General features: G+C 48.9%; 1 protein-coding gene across 2 annotated transcripts in view; it reads right to left on the bottom strand.

The window, feature by feature from the left end:
- Nucleotides 1-19,427, bottom strand: part of LOC139269017 (rab5 GDP/GTP exchange factor-like) — a 194,323-nt gene that overhangs the window by 24,016 nt on the left and 150,880 nt on the right. The window contains exons 1-2 of one of the 2 annotated variants that reach the window (XM_070887946.1): nt 4,400-4,504; nt 2,225-2,401 (exon numbers count right to left, since the gene is read on the bottom strand). In XM_070887946.1, coding sequence (XP_070744047.1) covers nt 2,225-2,400 — 176 coding nt within the window. In that variant the 5' untranslated portion in view covers nt 2,401; nt 4,400-4,504. Of the gene's footprint in view, nt 1-2,224; nt 2,402-4,399; nt 4,505-19,427 lie in introns of those variants that run through there. The other variant, XM_070887947.1, reaches the window with a different exon arrangement.

The following is a 19,427-nucleotide window of genomic DNA, read 5'->3' as shown; positions in this document are numbered from 1 at the left end:
GGCTTTTTCAGCAGCAGCTCCCAAACCCATGAGCTCTACCACCTAGAAGGGCAAGGGCAGCAGGCACATAGGAACACCATCACCTGCAAGTTCCCCTCCAAATTACACACCACCCTGATTTGGAAATATATCGCCTTTCCTTCATCGTCGCTGGGTCAAAATCCTGGAATTCCCCACCTAACAGCACTGTGGGAGTACCTTCACCTGTGGGACTGCTGCAGTTCAAGAAGGCAGCTCAATACCACCTTCCCAAGGGTAGCTAGGGATGGGCAATAAATGCTGGCCTTGCCTCCACCTGAAGAATTAATAAATATATATATATTTTTTTTTAAAATGAGAGAGCATTCTGTGTTGGTCCTACCAACATGCATATCAGTAGTGAGCGCGCTCTCTGAACTCAGGAGCAAGAGCGCTGCCTAATAAGCTTCATAGTCCAGCGTGTCCTTTACTACCACAGGAAACAAGTATATAAGACACACACATATGCACACATGGGAAAAAACTCAAACAAGAATAGCAGCAACAGGAAGTGAAAGCATTCAGTGGGGTTCCCCACAGCCATGGTCATTGAATCACATTCGATTTTGTCACATTAAAAAGGAACTAATGTAGTTTTATAAACTTTCCAAAAAATACATAAAAGCAGCATCTTGAGCATAACCTTCCCCTTTATAGGGTGATCAAAATAACTGGCAACCTCAAAAAGAATATCTGCATAAATACATTGAAAGAAAACATACACAATGCACTGAACATGTTTGAGTTATGTGCTAAAGTCTCCAGGTAACCCACTGTTACATTTGATGAAATATTATTCTTGGGTCCAGTAACTCGGGCCACTCCCGAAGGAGTCTGTGCTCCCTACAACCCAGAGTGGTCCTTCACTTCCAAAATATCTAATACATTACGTCCTACCACATGGTTTTCAAAAATAATTAGCAGAGTGTGCCTTGGGCTTTAAACTACCAGAATGGTTGAACAGTAAACAAATAAATGACCAGTACTAAATGTAACCAGTATATTTATATTAATTATAATTTGTTGGTCTTCTAGGAATAACGAGCTAAAATTGACCCATGAAACACAGTCCCCATCCATGGCTGTTTCTTGTTCCATAGTTTTTGGCCTTCCCGTTATTATTGGCTTCAGAATGAATGCTGCCTTGGTGCAATACTACAGCTCCAAGATATAGCTCCAATTTCCTTTGAAGAAATCCTGAACAAAAAGGCATTAAAACCCTTGTGTCCTTTTATCTCAGAGCTGCAAATCAAAATTCTTTAAAAGATCCATCTGATCACTGTGGATATCAACAGTTTGGAACTCAATAGACCAGGCAATCAGCCACAGAATTACCAGTTACATTGCATGTCCCGTTAATGCCCTTATAGACAACCTGTCTACATTTGGTGCTGTCGTCCGTCAAATAGGCTGGCCTTTTTCAGTTAAACAAACTGAGAGGTTTTTTTTAAACCTTATGTATATCTGATGGCAAAACGAGAAGAAATTAAAATATACTACAGATAAAAGCATTCCATGCTCCATTTTGTCATACCCACTGCCAGCTATTTCAGGCAGCTTCATCCAGCTCAACGGTACCCGAGTAATTCACAGAATCAGTTGATATGAAGTAAGTTTTGAGCTCATCAAAAGCTACTTTCAGTGGGAGGGAAGAGGCCGGGCAGTGCTTGGGATTTACTTCTGGGACCTATACTCTCTGGGGTTTAGAGAATGAGAGGTGATCTGAGGGGGATTGTCAGAGATTGCTGAGGGGTTGTTTCCCCTGGCTGGGGAGTCGAAAACCAGGGGGCATTGTCTCAGGATAAGGAGTCAGCCATTTAAGACTAAGATGAGGAATTTCTTCACTCAGAGGGTTGTGAATCTTTGAAATTCTCTACCCCAGAGAGCTGAGGATGCTCAGTGGTTGAGTATATTCAAGACCGAGCTCAATCGATCTTTGGATCAGCCATGGTTTTATTGAAGGTGGAGCAGGCTCGAAGGGCTGTATGGCCTATCCCTGCATATATTTGTTATGTTCTTAACTCCAATTCAAACTTTAGAGATACCCCTCTACTTGCTAGCTGTGCAAAATGAGTTTGGTTTAATCTCAGTCCAGACTCAATAAACACAAGTTCACAGTAAAACGCTGATCAACATTAATATAAAATTTAAAATTTTGCCTGCGTTTATGTCATTGTCAACCGATTGTGTGTGGAGCCACACCTACCCTTTATTCAGTTGCTCATCATGCTGCTGTTCCTGCTGCCTCCTACGATTCTGTGCCCTCCAGCACTTCGAGCAGTAGCCCTGCCAGGCCGGATTTCCATAGTAACCACAGTTATCACGACACATCAGTTCGGACTGGTCAACATGAATTCCTCGGGGCTCTATTTTCGCACTCATCCTGAAGATAAGGAAGAGAAAGAAAAATCACGGCCTAAGTTGTGGCTTCCCTCGACGAATGTCTGTCCCACCTGTAACAGGGTCTGTGGCTCTCGTATTGGACTGTTCAGCCACCAAAGAACTCACTTTAGGAGTGGAAGCAAGTCTTCCTCGATTCTGAGGGGCTGCCTATGATGATATACAGCTTTCAAATGCTCCCTCGAGTTTTTTGCAGGTCCATCTTACTTTCCTAAAAAGGTAGCAACCCTTTCTGGATATGAACAGCACTCAAGATCTTGCTGTGGCCATTCTCCATGTAGCAGCCTAACTATTGAGGATCAAGTTGCCTTCAATAATGAGGTGGTATTACATCGAATGACCAAACATAAGATTTATGAATAGCAATTCTGAGGGACACTGAGGAAAATTGCAGTTACTCAAATGCCACCCTCATTATCAGCTAATACAGCACCAATCAGGAGCCCGGAACATTCTGAACTATCTGGCTCACCTCCAGACTAGGTGGCAGATTTATCAACACCTACTGGAGAAAACGTGCTTTCCAACACTCCAGTTGTATTTATGGCTCATGGCGGAGTGAGGAGAGGGTTATTGATTCTCAGCTCCAAATCCTCATGTCTGGATAGTATTACTGGCCCTAATTTTAAAATAATAAAAGAAAGACTTGCATTTATATAGCCCCCTTCATGATCTCAGGACGTCCCAAAGTGCTTTATAGCCAATGAAGTACTTTTGGAGCATAGTCACTGTTGTAATGTGGGAAACGCAGCAGCCAATTTGCACACAGCAAGCTCCCACAATGTGATAATGACCAGATCATCTGTTTTTGTTGTTGGTCGAGGGATAACTTCTCTGCTCTTCTTCAAAATAGTGCCATGGGATCTTTTACGTCCACTTGAGAGTGCAGACGGAGCCTCGGTTTGACAGCTCATCCGAGAGACGGGACCTCGGACAGTGCAACACTCCCTCAGCACTGCACTGGAGCGTCAGCCTAGATTGTTGTACTAAGGAGTTCTATGATGGATACATGATGTCATGGCACAGTGTCATGCACACCAATGCACCATCATACAATGCATTATGGGATGCAATCAGGAAAATATAGAGGACCTGCAGCAGAGGAACAAGACCTCATGGTTCTGGGTTTTGCTCAACTGATATTTGAGGCGGTTACACTACATGCCCGAGTATCATTGGATATCAGAACAGCAGTAATTGCAAGATGAAAAACTTTTAAACACGGATTAAGAACCACAGAATATTTGAAAATTCAAAAGAAAAAATATCTGATGATTCCATTTATTTTCTGCTGAAATAATTTATTTAAAAAAAATCAGATAGTATGTTAAAAACTTGAAGTTACAGTGACTTGTTGCTTCACTTGTGTGAGATATGTTGTGGCAAAAGAGACGATTTCCCCCCTTTACAAGACAGATTAGGATGAGGAAACTGATCCAGGAGGAACTTGCAGTCCCACGACCAAATCATCCCACTTTATTGAATGGTTGTAGGGGGGTTTCACCACTACCGTGCCCGGCTCCATTTCACTTGCTCCTTCTCCGTGTGAAGAGAACGTTTTGGCAGAAGTTTTAAATGGCCCGGATTTTACGGTGGTAATGACGGCGAAACTGTCAGCGTTGGCCGTCATTACCCCTCCGCTGGCATTCAAGGGTCGGATGTGTCAAGCCGAAAGATGCAGCGACGGGAACAACATAGCAGCTCCTCTCCGCCCCAGGAGACTGAGTGAGAGCTGTCAATCACCGAGACCCCGCAATCCCAGTCTGTCCCAGGTTTATCACTGAAGTGCTCGCAATTGCAAGTCCTCTTGACCGCCTCACTCCTCAAACCTGGCTAACCCGCTGCCTCTAACCTCCCCACCCCAGCATTAGAGCAATCCCACATCCCGAGACCCAACTCTAATCCCTTCCCACCCACCCCTCCACATCCCACTTACATTCCTGCAAATGATCACATCAAAGAATTGCCTCTCATCACCTACCCTTTGGATAGCCTCCACAAAACACAGGCTCGGAGGAAACTTCAGAGAAAGTGAAACTTCAATTTCTAGCCGGAAATCAATAGGAATGTAACGGTGGCCCGCAGTGTAGTCACTCGCACTGCGACTGACAGTCAATGTCCCAGAGTCTTACAAACAGGAAATTGCCCAATGTATATTAATTAGTAACAGCGTTTGGTTGTTCTCGGATCAGGCGGAAGCAGAGAGCTGATATTTACACTGGTTTAGCATTCTGCTAAATTCTGTTCCAGATTAATTTTGGAAAACAGTCTTTCCCTTTCAAATTGCATTTGGCCAAGATTTTATACAAAGATACCAAATCACCACATGATATATGAAACAGAGGAGTTGCAGTGTGTTGCAAGTCGAATATTAAAAGTGAATACAAACCCTTTAATCTACTATTAGCGGTCGCCTGATATAACCACAAGTAGCATGGGCCCTCTACATTGTCCCAGGTCCTGTGTAATGAGACAAGAAAAATAAACGATCTTCTAGTAAAAGATCCTCTCGGAATGAGTGATCACAGTATGGTTGAATTTGTAATACAGATTGAGGGTGAGGAAATTGTGTCAGAAACGAGCGTACTATGCTTAAACAAAGGGGACTACAGTGGGATGAGGGCAGAGTTGGCTAAAGTAGACTGGAAACACAGACTAAACGGTGGCACAATTGAGGAACAGTAGAGGACTTTTAAGGAGCTCTTTCATAGTGCGCAACAAAAATATATTCCAGTGAAAAAGAAGGGTGGTAAGAGAAGGGATAACCAGCCGTGGATAACCAAGGAAATAAAGGAGAGTATCAAATCAAAGACCTATGCGTATAAGGTGGCCAAGGTTAGTGGGAAACTAGAAGATTGGGAACATTTTAAACAACAGCAAAGAATGACTAAAAAAGCAATAAAGAAAGGAAAGATAGATTACGAAGGTAAACTTGCGTAAAACATAAAAACAGACAGTAAAAGCTTTTACAGATATATAAAACGGAAAAGAGTGACTAAAGTAAATGTTGGTCCCTTAGAAGATGAGAAGGGGGATTAAATAATGGGAAATGTGGAAATGGCTGATACCATAAACAATTATTTTGCTTTGGTCTTCACAGTGGAAGACACAAAAACCATGCCAAAAATTGCTGGTCACAGGAATGTGGGAAGGGAGGACCTTGAGACAATCACTATCACTAGGGGGTTAGTGCTGGACAGGCTAATGGGACTGAAGGTAGACAAGTCCCCTGGTCCTGATGAAATGCATCCCAGGGTATTAAAAGAGATGGCGGAAGTTATATCAGATGCATTCGTTATAATTTACCAAAAGTCTCTGGACTCTGGGGAGGTACCAGCGGATTGGAAAGCAGCTAATGTAACGCCTCTGTTTAAAAAAGGGGGCAGACAAAAGGCAGGTAACTATAGGCCGGTTAGTTTAACATCTGTAGTGGGGAGAATGCTTGAAACTATCATTAAGGAAGAAATAGTGGGACATCTAGATAGGAATAGTGCAATCAAGCAGACGCAGCATGGATTCATGAAGGGGAAATCATGTTTAACTAATTTACTGGAATTCTTTGAGGATATAACGAGCATGGTGGATAGAGGTGTACCGATGGATGTGGTATATTTAGATTTCCAAAAGGCATTCGATAAGGTGCCACACAAAAGGTTACTGCAGAAGATAGAGGTACGTGGAGTCAGAGGAAATGTATTACCATGGATAGAGAACTGGCTGGCGAACAGAAAGCAGAGAGTCGGGATAAATGGGTCCTTTTCCGGGTGGAAATCGTTGGTTAGTGGTGTGCCACAGGGATCGGTGCTGGGACCACAACTGTTTACAATATATATAGATGAACTGGAAGAGGGGACAGAGTGTAGTGTAACAAAATTTGCAGATGACACAAAGATTAGTGGGAAAGCAGGTTGTGTAGAGGACACAGAGAGGCTGCAAAGAGATTTGGATAGGTTAAGCGAATGGGCTAAGGTTTGGCAGATGGAATACAATGTCAGAAAGTGTGGGGTCATCCGCCTTGGGAAATTATTATTTGAATGGGGAGAAATTACAACATGCTAAGGTGCAAAGGGACCTGGGGGTCCTTGTGCATGAATCCCAAAAAGTTAGTTTGCAGGTGCAGCAGGAAGGTGAATGGAATGTTGGCCTTCATTGCGAGAGGGATGGAGTACAAAAGCAGGGAGGTCCTGCTGCAACTGTATAGGGTATTGGTAAGGCCGCACCTGGAGTACTGCGTGCAGTTTTGGTCACCTTACTTAAGGAAGGATATACAGGCTTTGGAGGGAGTACAGAGACGATTCACCAGGCTGATTCCGGAGATGAGAGGGTTACCTTATGATGATAGATTGAGTAGACTGGGTCTTTACTCGTTGGAGTTCAGAAGGATGAGGGGTGATCTTATAGAAACATTTAAAATAATGAAAAGGATAGACAAGATAGAGGCGGAGAGGTTGTTTCCACTGGTCGGGGAGACTAGAACTAGGGGGCACAGCCTCAAAATACGGGGGAGCCAATTTAAAACCGAGTTGAGAAGGAATTTCTTCTCCCAGAGGGTTGTGAATCTGTGGAATTCTCTGCCCAAGGAAGCAGTTGAGGCTAGCTCATTGAATGTATTCAAGTCACAGATAGATAGATTTTTAACCAAAAAGGGAATTAAGGGTTACGGGGAGCGGGCGGGTAAGTGGAGCTGAGTCCACGGCATGATCAGCCATGATCTTATTGAATGGCGGAGCAGGATCGAGGGACTAGATGGCCTACTCCTGTTCCTAATTCTTATGTTCTTATGTCCAGATTCGCAGTCAGGGGCAGCTCAGCAATTCAGACCGAGAAAGCTGAGGTTCAGTTTCCAGTATTGGGTGAGCTGAGCTCGTCCTAGCCATGCTATCAGTAGCCTTGATATCTGGCACTAGGTCCATGCAGCAGAGCAGGTCTCCAGTTGTCTTGGTTAACCCTTGCCACTGGACCAAGACCTCGCTCTGTCAAGCCAGTGTGGTGGCTGATGTGCAACGGTCACCCCATGTTAAAAAAATCCACACACAGGCATCTTCCACCCTTCAATATGTGGCACAGGACCTGGAATATTAGGTCCTTCATTAAAACACCTGTGAACTCATCCTTTTTTGGTGTGGAAGCAAGTCATCCTCGTTTCGAGGGACTGCCTATGATGATGATGATATCTGGATAAGCTATTGATAATACTGTTATGTATATATGTAAACCTTACCCAAATGTAAGACTTGCTACCGGGGGCACACCTGTGGGAGACTTAAGGCTCACCTGTGCACACTGGGGCAAGCAGGTATAAAAGGTGATTCACCATGCTGCTTCCTCACTCTAGAGTCTGAAATAAAGAGACCAAGGTCACAACAGTTTGAGCTTGTGATATAGTCCTGTGGATTTATTCTGAACATAACAAATTGGCGACGAGTAACGGATCACGAACTTTCACGCGGTAATGGCTGCCGTTGGTATTCTTGAGAGATTTGTTGAGGGTGATGATTGGGAAGCCTTCGTTGAGCGGCTCGACCAGTACTTTGTGGCCAACGAATTGGACAAAGCTGAGATGGAGGCCAAGCACAGGGCGATTCTCCTCACCGTATGTGGGTCTTCGATATATGGCCTCCTAAAAAACTTGCTGGCACCAGTCAAAATAACGGACAAATCTTACGTAGAGCTGTGTATGCTGGCTAAGGAACATCTCAAGCCGAAGGAGAGCATCCTGGTGGCCAGGTGGCCGCTTCTACAAGCACTGCCGCTCTGAGGGCCATAACGTGGTGAGTTTTATCGCCGACCTAAGACACCTTGGGGGACAGTGCAAATTTGTAGGATACTTGGGGGAAATGTTGCGGGACTTTTTCATGCTTGGAATTGGCCACGAGTTCATTTTTCACAAGCTACAGTCTGCCGAATCCCTAGATCTGAGCAAGGCCACCACGATAGCCCAAGCTTTCATATCCACAAGCGATAATACGAAACAGATATCTTCACAGAATCAAAGCTCACAGGCGAGCACCGTGCACAAAATCATGTTTGCAGCAGGCACAACGGCACAGGGCAGGGCCCACATGGGTGCAGAGGCCAGACCTAGGCCGAGAGTGACTCAGAGTCCGCTGTGGAGCATGAATGTGTATCCATTAGCACCATGTTGGCGCTGCAGGGGCAGCCATAGAGCTCAACAATGTCGATTCAAGCCCTATGTGTGCTAGGGCTGTGGAATGATGGGGCACCTCCAGTGAACGATCCCTGACTCACCACGTGGCAGAGTCAGGAGAGGACGACCGATCCAGCGAGGATCACGATGAACGAGCAGAAGAGGCATTGAACCCGAGGATGAAGAGGAAGTATATGGGATACATACCTTCACCACCAAAAGCCCTCCGATAATCTTAAAAGTTGAACTTAATGGCACTCCAGTCTTCATGGAACTAGACACGGGGGCGAGTCGATCAGTCATGAGCCAGAAGGTTTTTGAGAAGCTGGGGAGCGACGAAACCAAGCTATCATGTATTCAACTATCATTGTAACCCATGTATAAGCTGACCTAAGTTGTACACCTTGAGAACATTGACCACGAGGGGCGAACTTGTGGGAGACACTCGTAACCTGGACTTTCAGGTATAAAAGGGGAAGCTCCACCCACCTTCATCACTTGAGGTCTTGGTAATAAAGGTAACTGGTCACAGAGTGACCTTCTCTCAAGTATGGGCCTCGTGTGCATTTATACTGTATAGTACGGACATATGATTGGTGACGAGAAACTGGGATTTAAACCATGGGAGCATGGCCACTAACAGCACAGAAGAGAAGTACTGTGTTGGTGATGATTGGGACGACTTTATTGAGAGACTACAGAAAAGTTTTGTCACTAAGGAATGGTTGGGACAGGATTCGGCCGACAAATGCAGGGCTCATCTCCTGATGGTTTGTGGATCCAGAACGTACTCCCTGATGAAGGACCTTCTAGCGCCAGAGAAGCCGGCGGACAAGACGTTTGAAGAGCTCAGTAAGTTGATCGGGGAACACCTTAAACCGGCGAGCAGCATGCACATGGTGAGACACCGGTTTTACACGCACCGGTGGCGAGAAGGGCAAAGCGTTCCAGACTTTGTGGCAGATCTCCAGCGACTGGTGAGCCTATGTAAGTTCCCAGATGCATGCAGAGCTGAGATGCTGCGAGACTTTTTTATTGAGGGCATCGGGCATGCTGGGGTTTTCAGGAAACTGATTGAGACCAAAGACTTGACCTTGAAAGCGGCGGCTCTGATAGCCCAGACATTTATCTCAGGGGAGGAAGAGACCAGAATGATGTATGAGAAAAATCTTGGCTCAAATGCGGCAAATGACCAGGAAGTCAACATTGTTAACGCGGCACACAGTTCTCTAGGCAGACAAGGGCAATCGGACATGCCCCAGCATGCAGTCGAACCCAAAGGGGGAATTCAACAGAGACAATGGCTAGCTGAATGGCGATTCATGCCATCACAATGCACAATGTGGCCAGTAATGCAGCCATCAACACCTGTTACTGGTGCGCTTAAGGACAGTTACAGAGACAGTCAGAGACGATCGACTGGTAATGGACCTTTTGTTTCCAACAATGGGGCCTCTAGCTCATGTTGGAGGTGTGGAGGCAAACATCCAGTCAGAGCTTGCAGGTATCAGCAATATACCTGCAGAAACTGCAACGTCAGCGGTCACTTGGCATGTATGTGCAGGAAGCCTGCAGCCAGGTTGATGTACGAGGAGGACGGGCCCGATGTAAGCCCTACGAGGCCAAATTAATACTGGGGGAAATCGCTGGAAGCTGAAGTTCAGCGAGTTCATGTGGAGCACATATACAGTTCATATACCAGGACGCCACCAATAATGATGAAAGTGTTCCTCAATGGCATCCCAATATTAATGGAGCTAGACACGGGGGCCAGCCAGTCCCTGATGAGTATCAAACAGTTCGAAAGGTTGTGGGTGTCCAAGGCCAGGAGGCCAAAATTATTGTCGATTGACGCACAGCTACGGACATATACAAAGGAGATCATTCCGGTGCTAGGCAGCGTCACGGTAGTTGTGACCCACAAAGATTCGGAGAACAGGTTGCCACTCTGGATTGTCCCGGGGGACGGTCCCGCACTGCTGAGGAGGAGTTGGCTTGCTGTCATGAACTGGAAATGGGGCGATGTCAATGCAATTTCTTCTATTGACACAAGTCCTGGACAAATTTGACTCATTATTTCAACCCGGCATCGGCACTTTCATGGGGACCAAGGTAGTGATTCACATAAACCCGGACGCCAGGCCAGTACACCACAAGGCCAGAACGGTGCCGTACGTGATGCGGGAAAAGGTAGAATGCGAATTGGACCGCCTGCTGAGGGAAGGCATCATCTCACCAGTCGAATTCAGTGACTGGGCGAGCCCAATCGTGCCGGTGCTCAAGGCGGATGGGTCGGTCAGGATCAATCGGGTGTTACTCCAAGACCAGTACCCGTTACCGAGGGCAGAGGATCTCTTTGCGACGCTATCCGGTGGCAAACTTTTTTCAAAATTGGACCTGACCTCAGCTTACATGACCCAGGAGCTGGCGAGTGAGTCGAAGAAGCTGACCACCATCACGACACACAAGGGGTTGTTTGAGTATTACAGATGTCCGTTCGGGATTCATTCGGCCGCCGCGATCTTTCAGCGAAATATGGAAAGCCTCCTCAAGTCGATTCCAGGGACGGTGGTTTTTCAGGGCGACATCCTCATCACGGGTCACGATACTGAAGAACACCTCCACAACCTGGAGGAGGTGCTACGCAGACTGGACTGGGTAGGGCTGTGACTGAAAAAGGCGAAATGCGTCTTCTTAGCTCCAGAGGTAGAATTCCTTGGGAGGAGGGTAGCAGCAGACGGGATCAGACCTACTGCGTCCAAAACGGAAGCGATCCAGAGAGCACCCAGACCCCGGAACACGATGGAGCTGTGTTCGTTCCTGGGGCTCCTGAACTATTTTGGCAACTTTCTTCCCAAATTGAGCACGCTGTTAGAGCCGCTATACGTGCTCCTACGGAAAGGTCGCGATTGAGTCTGGGGGGCCAGCCAGGAAAGGGCTTTTGATAGAGCACGCAATTTGTTATGTTCCAACAAACTGTTAACGTTATATGACCCGTGTAAGAAACTTGTTTTAACGTGTGATGCGTCGTCCTATGGGATCGGGTGTGTGTTGCAGCATGTGCATGCCAATGGTCAGTTACAGCCGGTAGCTTATGCCTCCAGTAGTCTGTCCCAGGCAGAAAGGGGCTACGGGATGGTAGAAAAGGAAGCGCTAGCATGTGTATATGCAGTAAAAAAAATGCACCAGTACCTGTTTGGCAGGAAATTTGAGCTGGAGACAGATCACAAACCCCTAACGTCCCTTTTGTCCGACAACAAGGCCATAAATGCGAATGCATCGGCCCACATACAGAGATGGGCACTCACGTTAGCCGCCTATGACTACACAATTCGGCACAGACCGGGAACTGAAAACTGCGCCGATGCACTCAGCAGGCTCCCACTAGCCACCACTGAGGGGACAACTGAGCATGATGCTGAGATGGTCATGGCTGTTTAAGTTTTCGAAAGCGAAGGCTCACCTGTGACAGCCTGTCAGATTAAAGTCTGGACAAATAAAGACCCGCTACTGTTTTTAGTTAAGAAATGTGTCCTGAATGGGGACTGGGCAGCCACGTACGGGGCATGCCCTGAGGAATTTACACCGTTTCATAGGTGCAAGGTTGAACTCTCGATTCAGGCCGAGTGGTCATGCCCCAGATGGGCAGAGAGGTGTTTATCAGAGAAGTTCACAATAAGCACCCAGGCATTGTCATGATGAAGGCAATTGCCAGGTCACACGTTTGGTGGCCAGGGATAGATGCAGACCTGGAACTTTGTGTTCGCAGGTGCAACACGTGTGCTCAGCTGGGCAATGCACCCAGGGAAGCCCCCCTTAGCCCCTGGTCCTGGCCCGCCAAGCCATGGTCACGCATCCATGTGGACTACGCAGGTCCTTTCATGACAAAAATATTTTTGGTTGTAGTAGACGCCTACTCCAAATGGATTGAGTGTGCCATTTTAAATTCAAGCACATCCTCTGCCATGGTAGAAAGTCTATGGGCAATGTTCGCCGCCCATGGTCTACCGGATATCTTGGTCAGCGACAATGGCCCATGCTTCACAAGCACTGAATTCCAGGACTTCATGGCAGGCAATGGAATCAACCATGTCAGAACGGCACCGTTCAAGCCGGCCTCAAACGGCCAGGTGGAACGAGCAGTGCAGATAATCAAACAGGGGATGCTCAGAATCCAAGGGGGTTCCCTACAAAGCCGCTTATCACGCCTCCTGTTGGCCAATAGATCCCGACCACACTCGCTCACAGGGGTTCCACCCGCAGAGCTGCAAATGAAAAGGATGCTCAAAACCAGGTTATCCCTTATACACCCTACTATGAAAGAAATTGTTGAGAGCAGGCGTCAGTCACAATGTGACTAGCATGACAGGAATGCGAGGGCGCGATGTATTGATGTCAATGACCCTGTCTTTGTCCTTAATTACGCTGCAGGGCCCAAATGGCTTGCAGACACTGTGATTGCCAAAGAGGGGAATAGGGTTTTGGTAGTTAAACTCACCAATGGACAAATCTGCCGCAAACACGTGGATCAAACTAAAAGGAGGTTCAGCAACCCCATAGAAGAAGCAGAGGAAGAACACGACGTAGAGTTTACTCCATCACAAGTGACCGAACACCGGAACCAAGTGGGGGAGAGCCCAGTCACTGTGGGCAGTCAGGACAGGCCTGAGGCACCACAAACAGCAGACACTCAGGCCAGCGCCCAACAACCGGAGCCCCAACTCAGGCACTCTACAAGGGAGCGTAAACCACCAGAGAGACTTAACCTGTGATCCCAATAAGACTTTGGAGGGGAGGTGATGTCGTGTATTCAACTATCATTGTAACCCATGTATAAACTGACCTAAGTTGTACACCGTGAGAACACTGACCACAGGGGGCGAACTTGTGGGAGACACTCCTAACCTGGATTTTCAGGTATAAAAGGGGAAGCTCCACCCACCTTTATCACTTGAGGTCTTGGTAATAAAGGTAACTGGTCACAGAGTGACCTTCTCTCAAGTATGGGCCTCGTGTGCATTTATACTGTATAGTAAGGACATATCACAAGCGACCCGAGCTGATCCCGATTCAGGCAAAGCTGCGCACCTACACCAAGGAACTGATGCCAGTTATTGGTAGTGTGGACATAAGAGTATTCCATGAGGGAGCGGTGCACGATTTACCACTGTGGATTGTTTCAGGTGATGGGCCAACGCTGCTTGGCAGGAGGTGGATGGGGAAGATTCGATGGAATTGGGAAGACCTCTGCGCACCCTCTCCGGTGAATGAGGCCTCCCTTTCCCAAAGGCCAAGCAAACCACTTCTTCCAGCTGAACCAGGCTTTGAAGTGCAGATCCATTTGCAGATCTCCGCGGCAAGGGCCGGGCCACCCACCACAACCACGAGAAGGTAATGCTCAACTGAGCAAAGCTACAGGTGCAGTAATCAACACCTGAAGCCGACGACCCCTTCGCGACGATGGAAGAGGCTCCAGGTCGACCATGTGGAGTGGGACTCCAGCCAAAATGATCCAAATGCGTCTTCCCAACGCCAGAGGCAAAATACCTGAGGAGGAAGATCACGGCAGTCAGCATCATGGACACGGACGAGAGGGCATCCAGACCACGGGACGAGTGAGCGTCCAGGCCACGGGACGAGAGAGCGTCCAGACCACGGGACGAGTGAGCGTCCAGACCACGGGACGAGTGAGCGTCCAGACCACGGGACGAGTGAGCGTCCAGGCCACGGGACGAGAGAGCGTCCAGACCATGGGACGAGAAGGCGTCCAGACCACAGGACGAGAGAGCGTCCAGGCCACGGGACGAGAGAGCGTCCAGACCATGGGACAAGAGAGCGTCCAAACCACGGAAGGTCACCACAACTGAACAGAGGAATGTTTCGCCAAGCAAGGAAGACGACTGGGTTCGGAGCAAAGGTAAAGGGGCGGCCGCGGTGGAGGCCAGGAACCCACCACGCTCAAATAAATTGTGTGCACCATGTAACCCGTGCGAGCGGTCTTTCGCAGCCAATGATGTACCATTGTATGGGGTTGGGAGTACCGTACAACAAGCCAAAGTAGCGGGCAAACACCAACCGGTCGTATCTGACAAAGTACTTGTAACAAGTGATGTGTTATCACACGGGGTCGGGTGTGTTGTACAGCAAGCAAAGGAGCGGGCGAACCCCAACCAGTTGTATATGTATCTAACAAAGCATCCATAGCAAGTGATATGTTACTGCACGGGTCGGGAGTGTTGTGCAGCAAGCAAAAGTAGCGGGCGAGCCCCAAAAGATTGAACATGTATTAAATAAGTTAAACAAAACAGCAGCCTGTGTTCACGGGACTAAAGAGACGTACAAAAGAGTGTCCCAATATGTGCTCAAGTCAGACAAGCTGCTCATCCCACAAGCTTGGGAGAGCAGAGATTATCGATGCATTGTTTCGAGAATGTCCAACACTGTCTGTGCACTGTAACTTGATCCGTCACGGGCCAGGCACAGAGAGCGGCACCCCTGCTCTCAGTTGGCCACCGTTCCCCACCCCCGGGGTGGAAACGGCGCAGCCTGCAGACCCACTCGCAGTCGTGGAAGTGCTAGAAAGCGAGGGGTCACCGTAACGGCCCCCCCAGCTTAGGACCTGGACCAGCCAGGATCCCAAGTTACCGCCTGCCAAAGGCGAACTGCTAGACGGGATGTGGCAACCGATCTGCCTCAAAGACGATAGACCCAACCCAATGTTGCAAAGCAAGGCAGGGTAGTTACACGCAGTCGGTGGTCCGGGACCCCCATACTATGGCCCAATGTCCACGGGGACCACTAGGCCTCCCGCCACCACCAAAAGTCTTAAGGCCATTGTGATGTATGTAGCACACAAATCACCGACTCCACACGGTCTGGTGTTAATCTAACTGCTATGACCTTGGTCCTTTATTGAACAGCTCCAAAGTGACTCTCAGGTGTGTGGTCAGCCTTTTATACTGCCCCTTGCAGGTACTTTCAGGTCTCCCACCACAGCACCCTCTGTGGTGGACCATTGTGCTTATTATACATTTAAGGTACCAGAACGATACACACATCAATACATAACATCTCACTTCCCCCCCAGGACACAGGACGATACACACATCGATACATAACATCTCACTTCCCCCCCCCAGTCCCAAAGCTGTTGCCGGGGATCTCGGCCTTGTTTGTCCAACGGAAGGCAGGTATGCATAGACAGTGCGTTTGTATGGTACATGTTATCTGGTACAGATGTTGCGTCAACGGGTTAGGGTTGTAACGGGCTGAGCAGTTACATTAAATAGTTAATAAATCCCAACTCCTCTGGGTGAGGTGCAGTGACATGGTAACGGATCCCTGCTTTCCTTATTAGCTCTTATCATTAATTGTACTTAATATCCATTATTTTACACAAACACAGTGACCATTCAGCATTAAAATATTAATTCTTATTATAAATCCGTCATCTCACATTAACATAGCTCATTTTAGACTCGCTCTTGCCTTACAAAAATCACTTTGTGGGGACCACTACGTGGTAAGGCCCTTTTAAGACTCCCATGTGCATTTCCTTTTTAAGGCGCCGTCTTGGATTCCACGAGGCTTCTCCTTGGGCGCCGCCATCTTTGATGCTCTGCTGCTCTGGACACGAGGCCACCGCCATCTTGCCCTCCGCCGCCGCAGCCTCCGCTCCCCTCCGCTAGCACCTGACTTGCCCCCTCTCCTGCGGCTGTCGTGGCCTCTCCAGCCGCCGCACTTGCCGCCTCCCCTGCGGCCTCCGTAGTGGCCTCCTCTGCGGCCGTCGTGGCCGCCGACCTCCAGCTACTACCGCCGCCCGGCTCTCCCTCTGCGCGGGCCCCTCCGATCCGCCGGCCATACTGGATCTCTCGCACCCCGCCCACAGCGCCCTGTCAGCTCACGGAGGCTGTGGGATCTCTGTGGCTTGAGGTCCGGGGCTGGGGCCTGCTCTGCTTGCCTGTGGGGGCCGAGGCTGCAGGATCTCTGTGTGAGATCCGGGCCTGGGGCTTGCTCTGCTTGCCTGTGGGGGGATTGAGGCTGCAGCTCCAGCTCGGTCGGCGCTGCTCTCTGGGGACCCGGGGCACGGCAGTACCCCGGGGAGCAGCAGCATGTGGAGTGGTGAAGTCTTCCCAGCTCCCACGGACCGTCCCCATCCACCTCCGGCCGAGGAGCGTCGGCCCATCGCCTGCAACGACCCACAAAGGTAAAGCGTGCGTCTCGTCCCCGTGGGATACCTGCACCTCGGCTCTGCCAAGAACAGGTATTAGTTCCCTGGTGTAGGTACGCAGTTTCGCCGTGACCGGGACCAGCTTGGGTTGTGCAGCTGGGTTTATCAAAAGTTTTCTGACTCATCAATGACGGACCCGAGCCCATGTCCACTTCCATATTCACTGGGACTCCGTTGATTTTTACTTCCCTTATCACTGGGGGCGAATCGTCGGTGCACGTGTACCGTCCCAACACCTCATCTTCTTCTGCCTGCTCCTCGCTGAACAGTGGATCATCCCCCATCTCCTCAGCCACATGGTGAGTCTGATTTCTTTTACACATACGCTGAAGGTGGCCTTTCGTGTGGCAGGTATTGCACGTGTACACCGCAAACCTGCACCGGTGAGCCCCATGGCTTCCTCCGCAGCGCCAGCATGGTGCTGCTTGATTGGCCCCCCTCGGCGGACTCTGAGTTCCAGGACCCCGAGGTCCGTGCTCTCTGCCCCGGGCAGATCCACGTGGTGGGCGCTATCCTGTGGACAGTGCCTGCCGGGTTCGAGACTGTGTGGATCATTTGTTTGGTGCTGCAAGTCGAGGTCATATATGCCCGGCTGATGGTGATGGCCTTTGTCAGAGTGACTGTGGGTTCCGTGGCCAGCAGCTTGTGAAGGAGGCCCTCGTGGCCAATCCCCATGACAAAAACGTCCCGCAAAGCCTCGTCAAGGTGTGCCCCAAAATCACACGGCGCCGCGAGTCTCCTGAGGTCCGCAGCATATTTGGTGACATCCTGGCCCTCAGGTCTGCAGTGATGGTAAAATTTATATCTGGCCGTGAGGATGCTCTCCTTCGGTTTCAACTAGTCACGAATGAGTTCAGTCAGCTCCTCGTGTGACTTGTCCCTGGCGCTCCCGGGTGCCAGCAAATCCCTGACGAGACAATAAACCTCATCGCCACAACTGGAGAGCAATATCGCCTTACGCTTCTCTCTCAGTGCATTCGTGTCCTCCGTCAGATCGTTTGCTGTGAAGTAGTTCTTGAGCCTTTTCGTAAAGGCCTCCCAATCATTGCCCACGGTAAAATCCTTTAGCGAGCCCAGAGTAGCCATGGTTGCGTGGAACTCGTCCACTTCCTTGTCGCCAATGTGGTGTATGTAGCACACAAATCACTGACTCCACACGGTCTGGTGTAAATCTAACTGCTGTGACCTTGGTCCTTTATTGAACAGCTCCAGAGTGACTCTCAGGTGTGGTGGTCCGCCTTTTATACTGCCTCTTGCAGGACTTTCAGGTCTCCCACCACAGCGCCCTCTGTGGTGTACCATTGTGCTTATTATACATTTAAGGTACCAGGACGATACACACATCAATACATAACAGCCATTGCGGCCATCCTGGGCTTGCCAGACCTCAGGGTCAGCGCCCAAATCACTAAACCTAGCACCACGCGTGCCATGATAGACTCCCCTCAGACCCGGCTATCCTGGGTGTTACGCAATCACCAGACCGAATCACTCAGAACCAAGCCTTCCGCATGCCATCAGCAGAGAATGCACCATAAGTGCACGGCCCCTCCATGCGACATCAGAATAAGTGCTGTAGACCATGTTCAGGGCCCCAGTCGGGCCACTAGCATCGCATTAGCCAAGGGGGGGGAATGGAGTGTATGCGATGAAAATGGAATGTTTGAATGCGAACCCATGTACCGGGCTGTCGAGTAAAGCAGTGGCACGAGACCAAACTGCGAACAACAGATAACCAGGAACCACACCGTAAGGACCTGGCCCCCAGTGACCGACCAACACAATCAATCTCGCCGTCAGCCACAAGGACGAACCCACCATGTCAACACTTCAACCCAGGCGATCAACCCAGGGGCGCGGGGCGCCACATCGCCTTAACTTGCAAATAATCTGCACAATAAGACTTTGGGGGGGAGTGATGTTATGTATGTATGTTGACCTTACCCAAATGTAAGACTTGCCACCAGGGGGCACACCTGTGGGAGACCTAAGGGTCACCTGTGCACTCTGGGACAAGCCGGTATAAAAGGTGACTCACCATGCTGCTTCCTCACTCTCGAGTCTGAAATAAAGAGACCAAGGTCACAAAAGTTGAGCCTGCAATATAGTCCTGTGGATTTATTCTGAACATAACAAATTCGACTGACCACTGTAAACAGCCAGCCCTTTCTGATGATGATTTTAGCTGTTGGAATTAACCCGTGGCACCACAGGATTTTCACATGTCTTCAACAAGCAGTCATAGATCACAGAATCAGGCTTCCTTCTCGGCTTAAACAATCAAGAATTTATTGAACAAAAGAATAAGTGTTGTGTATCTGTAAAGCATGCACTCCTATGTTCCACCACCAGGGAGTGCATCCCCTGAAGTCCCAAGGGATCCCAGCATCCCTTGGGAGCACTGTATACAAGCTGGCCCCTAAGGCCTGTTCCTCACTCTGGAGTGTCTTATTAAAGACTGAGGTCACAGTTACTTTAACCTCCCTGTGTGCAGTCTCATCTGTGTTAGGAACACAATAACTGACGACGAGTATACAAATCCAATGCAAAGATGCAGCAAACTGTGGGCATCCTGGAGAAGTTCTCGGAGGGTGAGGACTGGGAAGCCTATGTCGAACGGCTAGACCAGTA

Source organism: Pristiophorus japonicus, chromosome 8 (genome assembly GCF_044704955.1).
Source record: "Pristiophorus japonicus isolate sPriJap1 chromosome 8, sPriJap1.hap1, whole genome shotgun sequence".
In the NCBI taxonomy this organism is placed as follows: Eukaryota; Metazoa; Chordata; class Chondrichthyes; family Pristiophoridae; genus Pristiophorus; species Pristiophorus japonicus.
The sequence above is the reverse complement of the archived record's forward strand: the minus strand, read 5'-3'. Positions and strand labels throughout refer to the sequence as shown.